This window comes from Stenella coeruleoalba (genome assembly GCF_951394435.1).
Source record: "Stenella coeruleoalba genome assembly, chromosome: 1".
Classification (NCBI taxonomy): domain Eukaryota; kingdom Metazoa; phylum Chordata; class Mammalia; order Artiodactyla; family Delphinidae; genus Stenella; species Stenella coeruleoalba.
Window position 1 is genome coordinate 74,625,426 of NC_137169.1, and position 21,938 is coordinate 74,647,363.

At 38.8% G+C, this 21,938-nt stretch overlaps 1 protein-coding gene across 1 annotated transcript in view; it reads right to left on the reverse strand.

Annotated features, from left to right (window-relative positions):
• Positions 1-21,938, reverse strand: part of DDAH1 (dimethylarginine dimethylaminohydrolase 1) — a 153,444-nt gene that overhangs the window by 42,335 nt on the left and 89,171 nt on the right. Inside the window, exon 2 of the mRNA XM_079943998.1 lies at positions 899-998. Coding sequence (XP_079800124.1) covers positions 899-998 — 100 coding nt within the window. The remainder of the gene's footprint in view (positions 1-898; positions 999-21,938) is intronic.

Consider the following 21,938-nt stretch of genomic DNA (forward strand, 5'->3'; position numbering starts at 1 on the left):
ACATGGGATTCGATACAAAATTCACATCAGCTAAAATATTGGACTTCCAAGAAGCTCCATGCTTTCAGTGGGCCACATGGGTCTACATTCCCAAATCTCTGGGGACCAGCCTCTGCTGTTAGGGCTACATCTGCGAAACAGGTGTTTATTCTTTGACAAGTAGGGGAAAATAAACTCTCATTATCAATTAAAAATTATTGATTGTCTTGTTTATCAATATAACTAGAATGAACCTGGTGACCCAGATTTTAGCACGTGACTTTACAAAAACAATAATAATATGATCATAAAGAGTTGGAAAGGTTAAACGCTAAAATTATCATTTCTTTAGTAGCTATATTATATACAGTATAAAAACTGATTTCAGTTAGATCAATAATAATATCAGCTGTTTCTATTTTGTTGAGTTCTGCTATTATTCATTTGGCATTAAGCCAAGCCAATCTGCACTGAAAAGTATTTAAATCTATCTTGCCATCTGGGAAGAAAATTATTTGTAAATGACACATCTTGAATTAAGAGTCTTTCCAATACAGCTCAGATATACTGTCACACAATGCAAGGCTATGCAACCCATAAACTAATATTGTAGAACACAGTAGACACAACCTATAAAATGATATGTATATACTGATAACGTGTAAAAATATGCAAATACGTGCATACAAAAGTACTAAAGGTACTTTAATATTCAATAAAAAAGTATTCAATAACCCAAATATTGAAATGATTATCTTTGAATGAAAGGTCATTTTTAATTTTCTCTCTTTTGTGCTTTTCTGTATTTTCCAAATTACCCTTACTTTGGTAATTAAAAAAAAAAACTGTAATTAAACAAGGGGATATAGGCCAGGTATTAGAAATATTTTTAGATAGGAAAGAGTAAGTACAACTCTACCTGTGAATAAGACATCTCCACCATCTAAGGTTGCATTTTCATCTTTCATCTCTACTATGTTGAGCTGAAGTTTTTCTAATGCTTCTTTCATCAGGTCAACCTGTTGAAAATAAAATGATTCAGATTAATATTCTACCATTTTCTAACAAGAAAACTAATCATCTAAAACTTCAGAACACTGAATTATGTCCCCATGTGCACACATATACAATGCACACCCTAATGAATTTGTGAATGTGTGTAGTATAGTTTGGACCAGCCATGATCATTTGCAAGAGAAGAAATTATCTATTAGGAATTGTCCATTTTGTCTCCTAGTCTAACATCAAGTCAATATTATACTCCTTTCGTTCTGTCGGAGTCTGACTATTTAGAGGACACGGTTGAAGGTGTGACTAATTAGGGCACAAGAGTCAAGAGAGGTGGGAGGCAGATCATCCAACCTTCCTACCCATCCCAGAAAAACAGAAGATTTAATTTTAAATCTTAAGTCAGTCATTCAGTCAGAATTGCACACACAGAGTAATATGTGGAAGGAATATCAATGACAATAACCAATAACTTGAAATCTCAGCCCATTGGAGAGTCACTGTTTTCTATTCAAATATTTTCTAAAATGTCAGAACATCTAAGGCTTCTCTGTAAATCTGAACTGTTATTTAAATTTAACCTAGGTCTCTAGAGGTGATTAACAAATACAATAATGGTAATCAAACCCAAGAATACCTGAAAATGAATTTCGGGATCTTTCTATGATCCCAGGGTACAGTCTAAAGCACAGAGATATCCTGGGCTGAACTAGGGAACACTTGTAGTAAGGTTTATATTAATGCAAGAAAAAAATGTAAGGCATAACAAATGCCCTTTGAAATCCTTCCAGCAGTTCAACAAAACAATTTAAATATTTCTGAAGGTCTGTATAACTTTTAACATGGTAAAGGTCTACATTGAGAAGACATGAACAGGGACTAAGGGAAAAACAGGAGATCACGTGACACTGGGAAAAGTAAAAGTTCTGCCAAAATACAGCATGCCCCAGTACACATAGTGAAGTCGTTAAGGAAGAGTTTAGGAGACATAAATATAGCAGAGTAACTTCTAAAGTAATAAAAACATGGAAATACTTTGACAGCAAGCCTGACATTCATGAAGTCAAAAAAATTAAAGAGAATGCAAAATAAAATAAATATATCATCTCATCCTTGTCCTGGAACTCGTATAAAAATTCCACAAACCAGAGTGACTCAGAACAATAAAAAATTATTTCCATAGATGAAATGGTCTTAAAGTAATAAATACATCTAGTGACCTCTTTTAAACAGTAGAATAGGTTTTCCTATATAACAGGAAGTGAAATCGTTGCTAGAGCATAAAAAAGAAGGAAAACAATATCTACCATGACTCATTGGGCTACAGTGAACCCAGGAAAACACACAACTGCTTCCTTCCAGCATCTGCCTCTGTGTCCATGGAAACTTCATTGAGTTTAGAGAAATCATGAGAACTGAGCTACTGTTACCTTTTGTTTCTCGCTTCCGTTATAAGTTAACATTTCAGAGGTTACTAGGAATTCAGCAATAACATGAGAAGTTTATATGCAATAGCTCAGGAACTTTATTCAACTCTTAATTAAGAGTTCAAAGAGAACAGAAGTAGGGAGATTAACAGATACCAGTTTCAGGAACATTGCACTTCTTTATAGGTCCTATGTCTTTCAAATTAATGTTTTAGGGATAAAATTCTTGCAGTTTCTTAAAAGTTAAAACAGCTGCACTGACATGAAAAAACTGGCTTTTGTGTAAGGGCTGTACTTAAAAAAAAAAATTCAGTCACATCTATATAAACAAAGTCATCAGGATAGGTCCATACCACAAACATGGGTAATACTATTACTTTCAGAGTTAAGGGTATGGACAAGTTTAAAAAATGTTTTAAACATCAAGTAGACAGTCTTGAGAATTGCAGGACCATATGGCATCAGATGTGCAATGCTAACCCGGATGAAATTTCTGAAGAAGAAACAAGAGAGGCTGAACCCAGAGGCTCAGCTCCATTGAGAACTGCACACTCTTTGGCACAGGGGTTCCATGAAGCAGACAAACTCGGCTGCAAACAAGGCCCAGTGTTGCCCTGACACATGGTCCCATAACAAGCCAGCTATTCAGGTAAATAGAACACTAAATATAATTACAGAAGTGGGAATTTTTGCTGGAAAATGTCCAAACCATGAGCCTTCAAGAAACTGCCCGTTCTGTGGTTACATGGCTATGGTTAATGTTGACTTAATTAAGCTTCAAGAGGAAAAAAACCCAAAAGGCCAAAAACACACCCACCTTTCACTGAGACAGTAATCTTGCAGAGTGGAAATTAGCATTACTCAGGGTAGGGAGGAACTGTCAGAACAAATATTATTAATTCCAAAGGCTGAGTTGAATGGGTCATTTTAGCCCATGAAATTAGAAACAAAAGGGCAAATTAGAGAAACAACCTTAATTTAAACTTACTATATTATTTTCATACTCTATTCTAAAAAATTTACAAGAACTTCTTCCTTCCCTTTTCACTCTAAATGCATTCTTTTTTTCCTTTTCTTTCTTTTTTGTTTTTAAACTTTATACTTCCATTTCTTCTTGCCCCATCTTTTCCCCTCCCACCCTTTGCTACAGATTCCTTCCCTGGCCATAGGGGGTTCAGGCCACCCCTGCTGCTTCCAACCCATATGTCTAGAGTGGGTACTATTTTTGAGGTAATTGTCTTTTTCTTTTCTTCTTCCCTTGCTCCCTTTCTTTGTTTTCTGGAGTACAAGTGTTAAAAAATGTAGAGTTCTTGGGGTTACACATTCACAATCACTCCTGGGAATGTCTGTATAGTGTAGTGTTATGATCCAGGGCCTGGGGTTCAAATCACAACTCTGCTACTTATTAGCCAAGTGACCTTAGGTTGGTTAACTTTCTGAGCCTCAGTTTTCTCATCTTTAAAATGGGTGGTTAGCCATAATAGTACCAACTTCCTAGGCTCCTCCTGCACATTAAATACATGTAAAACACTTAGCACATGATAGCTGTTCAATAAACATTAGATGTGACTTTTGTTATTTTGATGAAAACCAGCTTGTGTGGACCCAGTGACAAATACTTGTACTATGAAATTGACCCACAAGAGAAAAGCTGTTGTTTTCTCTTACATTTGGATGAGTTTCTTGTTTTTTTACCACCCCATGACAGATCCCATCTGCTTTCTAGTGAATTAAAATTAGTCTTTTCTGCAAAGCCAGTGTAAAGTCAGAGCACATACACTGGGGACACACTTAAATTTAAATCATTCAAACCTGATTTCTTTCCACTGGAAGTTGTCAGGCTATACAGTAGATTTCTTGTATAATCTCTGCTTTGAAATAGCCCTCTGAAGGTAATACACAAGGTGGGAAGTGGGCCTGTCTGGTAAGATGTCCCACAGGACTCAAAAGAGCATCAGCCAAGATGATACAGAATGATTACACTTACTGAAGACATTACACTTGGGCTTGTCTAAAGAATTCCCTCTCCTTCTCAATGCCTGGTCTCCTTTTCTGTTCTACTCTCTTCTTACTTTCTTTTACAGCTCTCATTTCTTTTCTCTCATTTGTCTATCATGTTTATATCATCATCCTACCTTCTCATTTCACTCCTTTTGGGTTCTCATGGTGAATGGAGAGAACTGGGGATTTGAATACAGTCTCTATCACGTATTAACAATATGACTTGGGATGAGTTAACTTCTCTGAGCCCAAGTTTCCTAATCTGCAAGTGGGATAATGTTTTCTCTCTAATGGGGATTATGTGAGTAACAAATAAACTAATACACATAAAGCACCTAGTTCAACACCTGACACATTGTGTTCAAAACCAGTAGTTGCTGGTATCATTATTATTTTGCCCTAAATTAACTTAGTGCTTTGGATTCTGGCTACCTTTCAAAAAAATTAAAATTAAAAATAGCATTTTCATCATTAAATAAAACATCTTTTGATACCAACTCTCCTTTTCTTCTTGCAAAATTCCGCCCAAACAAACACAAAAAAACTTTCACAGTTTTATTAGCAAGTTATTGAATATATTCCATAATAGTTTGCAATACACCATAATTAGTTTAATACTCTTCATTAAGATGCCAATATTTTCCAGTTAGCCCTATCCAAAGTTGACTTTGCTGCATATTTTCAACAACCATCCACTTTGAATGTTTCACACCTTCCCTTTGGATGCTGTGAATGTGCTCACGGGGCCTGATGAACAGTTCTGTGCTGCGCTCCATTAAGAACCTGCACCTCCATTTGCCAAGCCACTTTCCTTTAGCTGCTTCTGCTCAGTGGGCTGCCAGATGTTCTGACTACAAATGAAGCCCTTGGCATTGGCCTGTCCACAGCCGAAAAATCTCAGTCACCCACAGTTGTGCCCTGTGCTGGGAGCTGTGCTGTCAACACTATTACTAGTACGTTTCCAATGCCCATCCATTTAGACGTTCTGAGTCCCTTCTAACTAATCATATTATAAGAGCTTTAAAATTATCCTGTCATCCTATCCATACTCTGATCTACCTCTGAAGAGCTGAATAGCAGCAACATAGCTTTGCTGGTAGTGAGATGGTTTCATTTTCTCAACTTGTCACTGACTGTGTTTGGCTGTTTAATGTTAAGTATGACATGTGGATAATGCTGAGGAAGCCACTCCAGAAGCGGATGTGATGTCTCCAGCACGTCACGACACACCTGGTTTGGAACTTGCAGCGAAATTACACTGTGTTGATCCTGGTCAGACACAAACTTTCATTTGTTTATGCCACCTTAATTTTCTTTGTTAATCAGTACATCTTTGGTCACTATGGCCACTTGGACTAGTACATTTGGCTGATTTTGTAACAGTACTTAATGTCCACATCATGCTTTCACATGTATTTTCTCATTTGGTCAACATTTCAAGTTCAAGGAGATTGGTTCAAAATGGTGGAGTAGAAGGACTTGCCTCACTCCCTCTTGCGAGAACACCAGAATCACAACTAACTGCTGAACAATCATCAACAGAAAGACACTGGAACTCACCAAAAAAGATACCCCACATCCAAAGAAAAAGGAGAAGCCACAATGAGATGCTAGGAGGTGCAATCACAATAAAATCAAATCCCGTAACTGCTGGGTGGGTGACTCACAAACAGGAGAACACTTATACCACAGAAGTCCACCCACTGGAGTGAAGGTTCTGAGTCCCACGTCAGGCTTCTGAACCTGGGGGTCCAGCAATGGGAGAAGGAATTCCGAGAGAATCAGGGTTTGAAGGCTAGCGGGATTTGATTGCAGGACTTCAACTGGGGGAAAGAGAGACTCTACTCCTGGAGGGCACACACAAAGTGTGAGCATCAGGACCCAGGGCAAGGAGCAGTGACCCTACAGGAGACTGAACCTGCTAGTGTTGGAGGGTCTCCTGGAGAGGTGGGGGGTGGCTCGGTCTCACCGTGAGGACAAGGACACTGGCAGAAGAAGGCCTGGGAAGTACTCCTTGGCATGAGCCCTCCCAGCATCTGCCATTATCCCCACCAAAGAGCCTGGGTAGGCTCCAGTGTTGGGTCGCCGCAGGCCAAACAACCAACAGGGAGGAAACACAGCCCCACCCATCAGCAGACAAGCAGATTAAAGTTCTACTGAGCTCTGCCCACCAGAGCAACAGCCAGCTCTACACACCACCAGTCCCTGCCATCAGGAAGCTTGCACAAGCCTCTTAGACAGCCTCATCCACCAGAGGGCAGACAGCAGAAGCAAGAACTACAATCCTGCAGCCTGTGGAACAAAAACCACATTCACAGAAAGATAGACAAGATGAAAAGGCAGAGGGCTATGTACCAGATGAAGGAACAAGATAAAACCCCAGAAAAACAACTAAATGAAGCGGAGATAGGCAACCTTCCAGAAAAAGAATTCAGAATAATGATAATGAAGATGATCCAGGACCTTGGAAAAAGAATGGAGGCAAAGATTGAGAAGATGCAAGAAATGTTTAACAAAGACCTAGAAGAATTAAAGAACAAACAAACAGAGATGAACAATACAATAACTGAAATGAAAACTATACTAGAAGGAATCAATAGCAGAGTAACTGAGGCGGAAGAATGGATAAGTGACCTGGAAGACAGAATGGTGGAATTCACTGCTGCGGAACAGACTAAAAAGAATGAAAAGAAATGAAGACAGCTTAGGAGACCTCTGGGACAACATTAAAGGGAACAGCATTCACATTATAGGGGTCCCAGAAGGAGAAGAGAGAGAGAAAGGACCCGAGAAAATATCTGAAGAGATTATAGTCGAAAACTTCCCTAACATGGGAAAGGAAATAGCCACCCAACTCCAGGAAGCACAGAGAGTCCCATACAGGATGAACCCAAGGAGAAACACACCGAGACACATAGTGATCAAATTGGCAAAAATTAAAGACAAAGAAAAATTATTGAAAGCAGCAAGGGAAAAATGACAAATAACATACAAGGGAACTCCCATAAGGTTAACAGCTGATTTCTCAGCAGAAACTCTACAAGCCAGAAGGGAGAGGCATGATATACTTAAAGTGAGGAAAGAGAAAAACCTACAACCAAGATTACTCTACCCAGCAAGGATCTCATTCAGATTCAATGGAGAAATCAAAAGCTTTACAGACAAGCAAAAGCTAAGAGAATTCAGCACCACCAAACCAGCTCTACAACAAATGCTAAAGGAACTTCTCTAAGTGGGAAACACAAGAGAAGGAAAGGACCTACAAAAACAAACTGAAAACGATTAAGAAAATGGTAATAGGAACATACATATCGATAATTACCTTAAACGTTAATGGCTTAAATGCTCCAACCAAAAGACACAGGCTCACTGAATGGATACAAAAACAAGACCCATATATATGCTGTCTACAAGAGACCCACTTCAGACCTCGGGACACATACAGACTGAAAGTGAGGGGATGGAAAAAGATATTCCATGCAAATGGAAATCAAAAGAAAGCTGGGGTAACAATTCTCATATCAGACAAAAATGACCTTAAAATAAACACTATTAGAAGAGACAAAGAAGGACACTATATAATGATCAAGGGGTCAATCCAAGAAGAAGATATAACAATTATAAATATATATGCATCCAGCATAGGAACACCTCAATACATAAGGCAACTGCTAACAGCTATAAAAGAGGAAATCGACAGTAACACAATAATAGTGGGGGACTGTAACACCTCACTTACACCAATGGACAGATCATCCAAACAGAAAATTAATAAGGAAACACAAGCTTTAAATGACACAACAGACCAGATAGATTTAACTGATATTTAAAGGACATTCCACCCAAAAACAGCAGATTACACTTTCTTCTCAAGTGCACATGGAACATTCTCCAGGATAGATCACATCTTGGGTCACAAATCAAGCCTCAGTAAATTTAAGAAAATTGAAATCATATCAAGCATCTTTTCTGACCATAGCGCTATGAGATTAGAAATCAGTTACAGGGAAAAATCTGTAAAACAAACAAACACATGGAGGCGAAACAGTATGTTACTAAATAACCAAGAGATCACTGAAGAAGACAAAGGGGAAATCACAAAATACCTAGAGACAAATGTCAATGAAAATACGATGATCCAAAACCTATGGGATGCAGCAAAAACAGTTCTAAGAGGGAAGTTTATAGCTATACAAGCCTACCTCAAGAAAGAAGAAAAATCTCAAAAATACAATCTAACCTTACACCTAAAGTAACTAGAGAAAGAAGAACAAACAAAACCCAAAGTTAGCAGAAGGAAAGAAATCATAAAGATTAGAGGAGAAATAAATGAAATAGAAACAAAAAAAAACAATAGCAAAGATCAATAAAAGTAAAAGCTGGTTCTTTGAGAAGATAAATAAAATTGATAAACCATTAGCCAGACTCATCAAGCATAAGAGGGAGAGGACTCAAATAAATAAAATTAGAAATGAAAAAGAAGTTACAACAGTCAATGCAGAAATACAAAGCACCCCAAGAGACTACTACAAGCAACTCTATGCCAATAAAATGTACAACCTGAAAGAAATGGACAAATTCTTAGAGAAGTATAACCTTCCAAGACTGAACCAGGAAGAAATAGAAAATATGAACAGACCAAACACAAGTAATGAAGTTGAAACTGTGATTAAAAATCTTCCAACAAGCTTAAGTCAAGGACCAGATGGCTTCACAGGTGAATTCTATCAAACATTTAGAGAAGAGCTAACACCCATCTTTCTCAAACTCTTCTAAAAAACTGCAGAGAAAGGAACACTCCCAAACTCATTCTATGAGGCCACCATGACCCTGATACGAAAATCAGACAAAGATTCTACAAAAAGAGAAAATTACAGACCAATATCACTGATGAATACAGATGCAAAACCCCTCAACAAAATACTAGCAAACAGAATCCAACAACACATGAAAAGGATCATACACCATGATCAGGTGGGATTTATCCTAGGGATGCAAGGATTCTTCAATTTATGCAAATCCATCAAGGTGATACACCATATTAACAAACTGAAGAAGGAAAACCATATGATCATCTCAGTAGATGCAGGAAAAGCTTTTGAAAAAATTCAAAACCCAATTATGATAAAAACTCTCCAGAAAGTGGGTGTAGAGGGAACCTACCTCAACATAATAAAGGCCATATACAACAAACTCACAGCAAACATCATTCTCAATGGTGAAAAACTGAAAGCATTTCCTCTAAGATCAGGAACAAGACAAGGACGCCCATTCTCACCACTATTATTCAACATAGTTTTGGAAGTCCCAGTCACGGCAATCAGAGAAGAAAAAGAAATAAAAGGAATACAAATTGGAAAAGAAGTAAAAGTGTCACTGTTTGCAGATGACAGGATACTATACATAGAGAATCCTAAAGATGCCACCAGAAAACTACTAGAGGCAATCAATGAATCTGGCAAAGTTGCAGGATACAAACTTAATGTACAGAAATCTCTTGCATTCCTAGATACTAACAACAAAAGATCAGAAAGAGAAATTAAGGAAACAATCCCATTCACCGTTGCAACAAAAAGAATAAAATACCTAGGAATAAACCTACCTAAGGATGTCAAAGACCTGTACTCAGAAAACTATAAGACACTGATGAAAGAAATCAAAGATGACACAAGAAGGTGGAGAGACATACCATGTTCTTGGATTGGAAGAATCAATATTATGAAAGTGACTATACTACCCAAAGCAATCTACAGATTCAATGCAATCCCTATCAAATTACCAATGGCATTTTTTACAGAACTAGAACAAAAAATGTTAAAATTTGTATGGAGACACTATAGATCCCAAATAGCCAAAGCAGTCTTGAGGGAAAAAAATGGAGCTGGAGGAATCAGACTCCCTGACTGCAGACTATACTACAAAGCTACAGTAATCAAGACAATATGGTACTTGCACAAAAACAGAAATATAGATCAATGGAACAAGACAGAAAGCCCAGAGATAAACCCACACACCCATGGTCAACTAATCTATGGCAAAGGAGGCAAGGATATACAATGGAGAAAAGACAGTCTCTTCAATAAGCGGTGCTGGGTAAACTGGACAGCTACATGTAAAATAATAAAATTAGAACGCTCCCTAACACCATACACAAAAATAAACTCAAAATGGATTCGAGACCTAAATGTAAGACCAGACACTATAAAACTCTTAGAGGAAAACATAGGAAGAACACTCTTTGACTTAAATCACAGCAAGATCTTTTTTGATCCACCTTCTAGAGTAATGGAAATAAAAAGAAAACTAAACAAATGGGACCTAATGAAACTTAAAAGCTTTTGCACAGCAAAGGAAACCATAAACAAGACGAAAAGACAACCCTCAGAATGGGAGAAAATATTTGCAAATGAATCAACGGACAAAGGATTAATCTCCAAAATATATAAACAGCTTATGTAGCTCAATATTAAAAAAAAAACAAACAACCCAATCTAAAAATGGGCAGAAGACCTAAATAGACATTTCTTCAAAGAAGACATACAGATGGCCAAGAAGCACATGAAAAGCTGCTCAATATCACTAATTATTAGAGAAATGCAAATCAAAACTACAATGAGGTATCACCTTACACCAGTTAGAATGGGCATCCTCAGAAAATGTACAAACAACAAATGCTGGAGAGGGTGTGAAGAAAAGGGAACCCTCTTGCACTGTTGGTGGGAATGTAAACTGATACAGCCACTATGAAGAACAGTATGGATTTTCCTTAGAAAACTAAAAATAGCATTACCATATGACCAGCAGTTCCACTATTGGGCATATACCCAGAGAAAACCATAATTCAAAAAGACACATGCACCCCAATGTTCATTGCAGCACTATTTACAATAGCCAGGTCATGGAAGCAACCTAAATGCCCATTGACAGATGAATGGATAAAGAAGATGTGGTACATATATACAATGGCGTATTACTCAGCCATAAAAAGGAACTCAATTGGGTCATTTGTAGAGATGTGGATGGACCTAGAGACTGTCATACAGAGTGAATTAAGTCAGGAAGAGAAAAACAAATATCGTATATTAATGCATATATGTGGAAACTAGAAAAATGGTACAGATGAACCAGTTTGCAGGGCAGAAATTGAGACACAGATGTAGAGAACAAACGTATGGTCACCAAGGGGGGGGGGAAGCGGCAGGTGGTGGCGTGGTAGTTTGATGAACTGGGAGATTGGGATTGACATGTATACACTGATGTGTATAAAATGGATGACTAATAGAACTTGCTGTATAAAAAAAAAACCCCCAAAAAACTAGTGAGATCAAAAAAGTCTATAGCTTGGTTAAGAGTATTGTAGCAACATTAATTTCCTAGTTCTGACAAATGGTTATATAAGACGTTAACTTTAGGGCAAGCTGAGTAAAAGGTATATAGGACTCTTTGGGCTATCTTTGTGACTTTCCTGTAAATTTAAGTTGTTCCAAAATAAAATGCTGATTAGAAAACAAAAACAAGAAAAAAATGATAGATTTTTAAAAAGAAACTGGTTTATGCACTAAATGTTTTGGGCATTGGTCTAATATTAACATGATGTCTGGGTAAAATGACTAAAAGAACCAGTGTCGAATTATGTTATATTTCCTGTCATTCTGCATTATCCCAGATTGCTAAATGTATTCTTTCCAAGAAGTTTGATTGAATTAATGTATACGTTTACTGTCCTATGTGACAGTTTTGTCATTGTTAGAGATTTCAGTAATTAAAATGGGAAACAGAAACTTTAAAAAAAACCCAAACATTTCAAGTTCAATAAACATTTAGTGGATATCAACTTTTTAAAAAAAAACAAGCTGCCAAGATTAAAAAAAAACCCCACAAAACCAGAGTCCTTGTCCCTGAGAAGTTAACGATGTAGTAGGGCAGATATATCTTATGAATATATAGTGACAATAAAACAGAATATTTGTTGGGATGCTCAGAATAACTCCAAAAGGTTGGAAGGGTATGCATTGGTACACCTATTTTACATATGAGTAAACTGAGGCTAAGGGAGGCTGACTGACTTGAGTTAAGCCTCCTGAGCCCATTCCCATGTTCATGTTCATCTTCACTGCACTTTGTGATCATGATTCTCCTGAGGTCATATCATAGAGCACAGCCCACGTCAGAATTGAAGCTCATGTCTTCTCTTTTCCAACTCTACATATTTAAGTCTACTGGGTATTAGACGGTCCTATGCTAAGGTGACTCTGGATTCCATGATCTCTTCATATCAGAGATGGATGAAATTTCTGTACATTAGGGCCCTGGGATGCTAAGGTGTGGTATAATAAAAAATGCTAAGTAATATGAACAGGATGTATAAGCCCCATCAAGAATGTTCACCAAGGATAGCCTGCATTTTAATAACCACCCTTCAACTTTGGGATGCCTTAGATTTGTTCACTGGTTTATTCCTTAACTTTTCTACTTGTGCTAATGAAATTACTAAAATTAACCAAAGCTACTAAAAAAAAAAAAAAGATCAAAGAGAGGTTGAACATACTAAATGACTCAAACTTAAAAATTCCTAAACAAAAACATATTGAAATTCTCTTCTATATTATAATTTTAGGAAAAAGCTCTTAGGAGGGATTTAGTTAGCAATATAATAGCAAACACCCATATAGTCCTCCTATGTGACAGATACTCTACTAAGAACTCATATTCAACTTATCTAACCTTCATAATCTAATGAAACAAGTACAAACATTATTTCTGTTTTCCAGATGAGGGAGCTGAGGCAGGGTAGTGACTTGTCCACAGTCTTATAGCAACAGAGATGAGTTTTGAACTTAGCTTTACTCTGAAGTTTGTGTTGTTCTTTCCTACACAATTTGTCACTAACAAAAAGATAATTTAGCTATCTACTGTGCATTAAAATGAAAATTAATGTTAGAAATGACTGTGAGAATCTACAATACTCTTAAAAACATAGTATGTTCACTTTAATCTATTTGTTTAAACAAAAATGTGAACTAAGATATTCTGGAGGAAGGCAGGGACAGAGCTACAAATTTTCAGCAATGTGAACTTAGGTTTGGTTTCTAAAGATCCTAAATTTTGTTTTCCTAAGCATACACAAACTAAGGCTACTGAATTTGAGGAGCCATTACTTCATCCTTCCAATTTCTAGATCAGGAATTATTTGCAAAAACAACTCTTTAAATAGTCAACAATGTTTTTTTGGTTTTTGGGTTTTTCTTGTGATACGTGGGCTTCTCACTGTTGTGGCCTCTCCCGTTGCAGAGCACAGGCTCTGGACGCGCAGGCTCAGCGGCCATGGCTCACGGGCCCAGCCGCTCCACGGCATGTGGGATCTTCCCAGACCAGGGCACGAACCGGTGTCCCCTGCATCGGCAGGCGGACTCTCAACCACTGCGCCACCAGGGAAGCCCCAACAATGTATTTTAATTATAGTGAGATTACAAAAGCATATGGACGTGTAGACACACTTCAAACCAAGACACCATACACATTCCAAACCAATTCAATCACTCTGGAGAGATTCTGAGAACGGTTTCTGCCACATTGGGAAGTATGGTAGGCAGAATTCTAAGATGGTACCCAAGATGGCTACCTCCTGATGTACGTGCTATGTACAAATCTCTCCCTTTGAGTGTCAAAAGGACTTGTAAATATGATGAGATATCACTCCTGTGATTAGGTTACATTTCATGGCACAGGTAAAGATATTTTGCAGATGTAATTAAGGTCCCTAATCAGTTGACTTGAGTTACTCAAAAGAGAGAGTATCTTGGGTGTGCCTGATCTAGTCAGATAAGCCCTTAAAAGAGGGTTTAAAGGTCAGAGATGGAGGAAGTCAGAAAGATGTTCTCTTACCGTTCTGGAAGAAAGCAAACAGCCATGTTGGGAACTGCCTATGGAGGGGGTCTACAGGGTGGTCTCTAGGAACTGAGAGCAACTCCCAGTTGACAGCCAGCAAAAACCCAGGGAACTTAGTCCTACAACCCCAAGGAACTGGATTCAGCCAACAACCTGAATGAGCCTGGAAGAGGACCTAAGCTCCAGATGCGAAAACAGTCCAGCTGACAACCAGGTACACTATGCCCAGACCTCCAACCTACAAACACTGTGAGATAATAAATGGGTGTCCTTTTAATGCTATGTTTATGGTAGCAGTAGAAAACTAATAGAGAAACCCCCAAATTTAAACAGATTTTTAAAAAATGTATTTAAAAAGGCCTTTGATCAGAAGCAAATATTGAACTAAATGTTCATTTCCAAGTTGTTTGTTCAGAATATGGGGCACTATTTCTTAAAATGTTCCTAAGAAATTTCCAAGAAAACAATGTTTTATATAAGTTTAGGGTTACAGACCCACCAACTTCCTTAATCCATTATTTACTGAAATGTTGTACAACTAAATTTTAAAATGAAAAAAAACAAGCTGCAATTCTGTTACAAATCTAATACATGCTCATAAAAATTAAAATGATAAAAGTATATATGTAAAAAAACCCCCTATATGTGTAAATAGTAATACAAAGCAAAACTGCTCCTTGGGCCATTCCAATCTTATTTTGTTTCATTCATTCAGTAGATATTGAGTGTATGTTGTGAGCTAGACACCATGATAGACAGTGGTCAGTGGCCATCTGTCACATGACAGACATGACCCCTACTATATAGTGCCCTCAGGATAACAGACATTAAAGAGTCACACAAGTCAGTATACAGTTATATGTTATGATAAGGACTATGAAGGAAAACAATAGTGTGCTTTGAGAAATAAGAGGGGTACATGATTCAGTGGGTCAAGGAAGGTCACGCTGAGGAAGTAACATTTAAGCTCAGGAATCAAAATGATAATAGTAGTTATCTGTTCCTGCTGGTGGGTCATTTGGAATTCTTTCTTAGAAACAAAAAGGGTTTCTGGATGATCCTCAGATTATAAACAGCTCAACTTAGTCTATGAAAAATTAAGGAAGGCTTACTGTATTAGGAAAATGGTCAATAGAACTGGAAATTATTTTATTTTTTATTTTTTTTGCTGTACGCGGGCCTCTCACTGTTGTGGCTTCTGCCGTCGTGGAGCACAGGCTCCGGATGCGCAGGCTCAGAGGCCATGGCTCACGGGCCCAGCCGCTCTGTGGCATGTGGGATCTTCCCGGACCAGGGCACGAACCCGCGTCCCCCGCATCGGCAGGCGGACTCCCAACCACTGTGCCACCAGGGAAGCCCTGGAAATTACTTAATACATTAAAATCTTCAAAAGTTATCATTTAAGTAAATGTCATTAATTCTGTGATTATTCTGGGAACTCATGATATTTATAGGATGGTCAACATGTATGAAAGTTTTGTAACCACCTAGTTCATGTCCCTCTATTGAACTTTTGTAATAATAACTGTTACAAACAGTTATTGTACAAACTGATCTCTTTTCCCACAGATTATTAAATAGCCATTGCATTTTTTCCCATTGATTTCTTGGATTTCTAAACTTACTCATTTATTTCCAGTGACAAGTTCTAAAAATTAACCAGGATATCTAGCATCTTGGTTTCCATATTTGTAAAATGAGGGGGCAGAGCTTAAGAATGAGGTCATTTCCAGCTCTAGATTTCTAAGAGTTGTAGTCGCAAAACAATTTTTGGCATTCATAAATGTGACTCTAACTGTAATTCTATTTAGCCCCCAGAGAGTTTACTGAAAACACCCCAGATGGTTATTCATGAGTAAAGTATTCTGGTATTTACCCAATTCAATAAGAAGCAAGAGGCTGGGGAATTCCCTGATAGTCCAGCGGTTAGGACTCCACGCTTCCACTGCAGGGGATGTGGGTTCTATCCTTGGTGGGGGAACTAAGATCCTGCAAGCTGAGAGGCAAAAAAAAAAAAAAAAAAAAAAAAAGCAGCAGCAAGAGGCTGGGTATATGGATGCCGGGGAAAGAGAAGACTAGTCCAAAAGTGGATTAAAAAATCCAAGAAGGGGACTTCCCTGGTGGCGCAGTGGTTAAGAATCTGCCTCCCAATGCAGGGGACATGGGTTCGAGCCCTGGTCCGGGAAGATCCCACATGCCTTGGAGCAACTAAGCCTGTGTGCTACAACTACTGAAGCCCCCGTGCCTAGAGCCCATGCTCTGTAACAAAGAGAAGCCCTGCAATGAGAAGCCTGTGTACCACAACGAAGAGGAGCTCCTGCTCTGCAACTAGAGAAAGCCCTGCATGCAGCAATGAAGACCCAACGCAGCCAAAAATAAGTAAATAAATAAATTAATTTTAAAAAAATCCAAGAAGAATGGGAACCTCAGAGATGAGCAGAAGGATTCTGCTGCAGTGGGAAAAACTGTATCTAGAAAACAAGGTGTGTGTGTGTCAATGCTAACTTATGATACTTACATTTTATTTTATTTTATTTTTGAGTAACCCAAGGTACTGCTTTTTACCTGCCAGCAGTGAGAAAAATTATACTATGCAGAACTTCGATAATGCCATTCCTATGTAAAGACAGATGTCAGGCCTGCTTTGCTGCTAACCTCTGCATGCTTTCTCATGTCCATATAAAGTATAGGAGATTTTATCAACTTTGGGTTCATCCCTACCCAATAACCAGGATCAATCATGACCTGAAAAAAGGAGGATCTAACAAGCTACAGGCCAATGCTCTGGGACTTAGCATTAAGTCATTCTTTATGCTTTGTCCCATTTTAAACCATACACCTGGGTGCTGCTTGGATTCTTTTCCCTAGAGTCCTATTGTAGTAACTTATCCCCATCTCTTCCTATGAGTAGGGTCCTTCTCTGTGCTCTTCCTAAAAATTTGAGGCTCTGTCCTACAACCCAGCACTGCAGATGGGCTTTCCAGGTGCCATCTCCTCAACATAGGATCAGTATCACCAAGGTCTAAGGAATCTACCTCTTAACTACTCATAACTCTGGCTCTCTTTTACAATTTAAATGCCACAGACTTAATTTGTCATCATTTAGTAAAATTTACTAAGCTCTTTCTAAGTGCCAAGCATTGTGGTAGGTGTTTTTTCATGGATAATCTCATTTAATAATGCCATATCCCTTCAGGTATCTCCTAGTCTAAGTCAGTCGTGGCAGTTCCATCTCTCTTGGCAAGGACTGGTACAAATGACCTAATTTTGGCCACTGAGGAGAAGTCTGTTGAGAGGTTTCTGGAAAGAAACATAATCCCACTTCTTCCTTTGGACATTGTCCTGTCTGGATATGGTACCTGGAACTAGACTGGTCTGAGAACACACCACCACCAAGCAAGACAGGACAGAGAGACGGAAAGGGTCTGGGTCCTTGATGACATTGTGAGCTGACAAATTGACCAACCTTGAGCCCTGGAGTTCTGATAGATGAGATTTTTCATTTCCTTAATCAATTAGATTTGAGTTTTCTGTTAGCTACAGCTACAAGCAACTCATTTGCTTATATAACAAAATTGACAAACAGTAGCCAAAGAGTGCATAACAAAACCACGTTACTAAAACTCATTAAATTCTGATGTAGAAACAACTATTAATGGAGGACTTTTCTTCCTCTAGGACTACACCATGACTTGTCATTCAACAAATTACACAATATGTAAGATGTTATTTTAACTGATAATACCTGCTATCTTGGCTGATAAGAATGTTGATCAAATGTCACTTGTCACATGAAGACCATCCTGCTTGTAGAAAACAGCAGATTATAAATAATAATTTGTAAAGCGAAAAGCACCCCAGGAAGTATTACACTGCCTCAATTCTGTAGATAAAGCACAATTGTTATAGCTCCATATGGCAGAGTTGGAAGTTAATGTTCCAACACTCTCATCTCTGATCCAGGCCTTAGGTCTGGAGGAATGTGAATAGAAAGGTTAGACAGAAATGCAGAAGGAAAACCAGTAGGGTCAGAGTACACAGGAGAAATAAAAACAGCTTTGAAGAAAACTGGGCAAGACCTTTTCATTATCTGGAGAGAACATGAGGACATAACAGCAAAGTTCTAGATGTTCAAAGGCCCCTCCATTAAGATGTCACAGCAAGACAGTTTCCAGGAAGAAGGCTGGAAGCAACATGTAGCTTTTTTTTTTTTTTTTTGCGGTACGCAGGCCTCTCACTGTTGTGGCCTCTCCGTTGCGGAGCACAGGCTCTGGATGCGCAGGCTCAGTGGCCATGGCTCACGGGCCCAGCCGCTCCGTGGCATGTGGGAGTCTCCCGGGCTGGGGCACGAACCCGTGTCCCCTGCATCGGCAGGCGGACTCCCAACATGTAGCTTTTTAAATGAAAACAAGCAGGAGCTCTTGCTGGTCTTGTTGCTCTCTGGGTATAACACACTCATTCAAGAGGTCCATTTCCTTGTTGATGATAATGACACAGTACGCGTATTAAATGTCTAAGAGCCATTGACACTCTGTCGGCAGAGAACAAATAAAAATATGATTTATCACCAAATACCAAATGAAAATAAGTGTCAGCTGCCAAAAGGCCTGCAAGATTTCGTATGTTAAAAACTATGGAACTGACAAGTTTCTTGAATTTTAAACTAATTTTCCCGAAAGTTGAGAAGTATAAAAATTTGCTGTGCATGCTGTCCAAAATAAGCACCAGACATAGAGCTTGAAGTGCCCATAATTTTCTATGAATTCAGAGAAGTTGCCAGCTGCCATTTATAAAGGTAAACAGACTGAAAGTATGAGAAATATTTTGTATGTCCAGTACACAATTAATACATTGTACGCAGTAAGCTGCCTCAGAAGCCTTCCAGCAGACCCCTGCTCCCACCACCCCTACTGCAGGCTCTGGCTGCATTAGATATGCCTTCTGTCTGGTCCCGTGTCCTCTAAGGCATTCTACTAACAAAAGATCTGGCCCCAACAGACTCTTCTATATGTTCGCTGAATGAGCAGCTGAATAACCTTGCAAGTTACAGTAGACATAACTTCTAGAAATGTTACAACAAAGTTACGCGTAAGTAAAAAATATCCACTTTGTTTAGCCAAGGCACAGTCACAGATGTGGCGACCTCTTCTGGACAACTCTTACTCTTTCAAGGGTAAGCAGATTCATTTTTATTTCTAAAGACCTCCGAGTGAGGGGACTACCCTTGGTCTATATGTCACAATAATCATTAACTGCCACTCTTTCTTTACCTTCTTCAATAATTTCATTCATTTACCTATTCATTAAACAAGTACCTATTCAACATTTTCAGCATATCTGGCACTATTGTAGGCCCTGGAAATATATTACTGAAGAGAGAAGATCCCTGTGTATATTCTGGTGGGGGTATGGAGGGATAGACAATAAATAATAAACAGAAAAAATATTAAGTAGAGGTAGGTACCATGCAGAGATTTAATTCAGGGGATGTGATATAAAATGAGTGGTGGTTATTGTAGATTGGGAGGCTAGGAACACCTTTCTGAAAATGTGACATGTATACTGAGACCTAAACAACCTAAAGGACCAACAGGGAGAAGAATGTTCCAACAAAAGCCAGTGCAAAGGCCCTTAGGTGGGAGCAAGCTTAACTTGTTCAAGGAGCAGAAAGATAGCCTGTGTGGGACTAAAATGAAAAGGGAAAGTATTATGAGCTGAACTGTCTCCTCCCTACCCCTAAATTTACGTGTTGAAGTCCTAAACGCAGAATATGACTGCACTTGAAGATAGGGCCTTTAAAGAGGTAATTAAGTTAAAATGAAGTCACTAGGGTGAGCCCTAATCCAATATGACTGGCATCCTTATATGAAGAGGAAATCATGGCACAGACAGGTACAGAGGGAAGACGCTATGAAGACAGTGAGAAAGTGGCCATTTGCAAGCCAAGGAGAGGCCTCAGGAGAAGTCAACCCTGCTACCATTGCGATCTCAGAATTCTAGCCTCCAGCTTTGTGAAAAAATAAATTTCTGTTATTTAAACCACCTGGACTATGGTACCTTGTTATGGCATCTCTAGAAAACGAATGCAGCAAGGTATTAGATAAAGCTGGGGATATAGGATGGGGAAAGATCACACAGAACTTAGTAAACCAGCATAAAGGGTTGGAATTTTAAGTGTTATCAGAAGCCACTGGAAATTTGAGGGAGGGGAGTGACATAGTCTCATTTACAAAGATAATTCTGGCTAGCTGCTTTGTGGAAAATGGATGGAAAGGCAAGCAATGAAGCAGGGATAGCTAAGAGGCAGGTTCAGTAGTCCAAGTGAAAGATAATGGTCGCTTGAACAAGTGTGATGACAGTGGAGAAGAAGAATAGCGGCTGAATTTGGGATGTGTTTTGGAGAGCTGACAGGACTTGTTGGTGGATTAGATGTGGGGGTGAAGGAAAGAAAAGAATCAAGAATGACTCAGATTTTAGTCTTGATCAGTTGGGTGAATGGTGGTAGCAATTTTTATATGGAGGAAACTGCAGGAAGAAAGGGGCAAGTTTGGGAGAAAATCCAAGAGTTCTGTTTTGGCCATGTTGAGTTTGAAATGCCTTCTAGATATTCAAATGGAGAGGTCAACACATTTGAATATATTAATCTAGACTTCTGGGGAGTAGTCAGAACTGGAAATAAGATTTGGAGTCAATGACATAAAAACAGTAGCTACAACCAAGGGACATTAGAACTATCTCAAACTCTGTCCTTCTGGAAGTGATGTGACAATTCGTCCTAACAACAGTATTCCAAGAGAGATTCCAAGAGATATTTTTGATCCATTGCTGCTGCAAGGTATGGTAGCTATTTGCAGCAATAGTTAGAAAAATCTCCCTTTGGCAGCAAAGCCCTGCTTTATACACATTCATTATGATTGCACAGATACCACCAGGATAAAAGGTCTGGAAACACATAAATGGATTGTAATGAGCTTTCCAGATGTGGTAGGTATGTGAAGTCTCCAAGTGCTACTTGTTGTCAGTTGCCTGTCCATTCTCTCGTTAAATTCAGTTTTGTGGAAGCTATACAACATAGCGGTAATATAAGATTTCATTCTTTCAGAAACCTTCAGTTTTGAAATTATGATCACTTGAACACAAAGCTATAGGAATAACAAGTTTCTAACACGTTTTAGATGACTCAGTCCAAACTACATTTGCACTATAGCACCATGGACTGAATGAATGCTGCTGTGCCAATTAAAACACATTTTTAGGGTTTCCCTGGTGGCGCAGTGGTTGAGAGTCCACCTGCCGATGCAGGGGATGCGGGTTCGTGCCCCGGTCCGGAAGGAGCCCACATGCCGCGGAGCAGCTGGGCCCGTGAGCCATGGCCGCTGAGCCTGCGTGTCCGGAGCCTGTGCTCCGCAACAGGAGAGGCCGCAACAGTGAGAGGCCCGCATATAGCAAAATAAACCCAAAAAAACACACAAATTTTTATTCCCTTATTCAAGTAGGTTCACTAAAGGTCTTGATTGAGAAACCCTTCATTAGTAGAGCCTAAATGACTGCTGTATGTGCTAAAAATCAGTAAGGCTGCATTTCTTTAAAAAATAATGTAATTACTAACTTTTTACCACTTGTAACAAGCTTTCT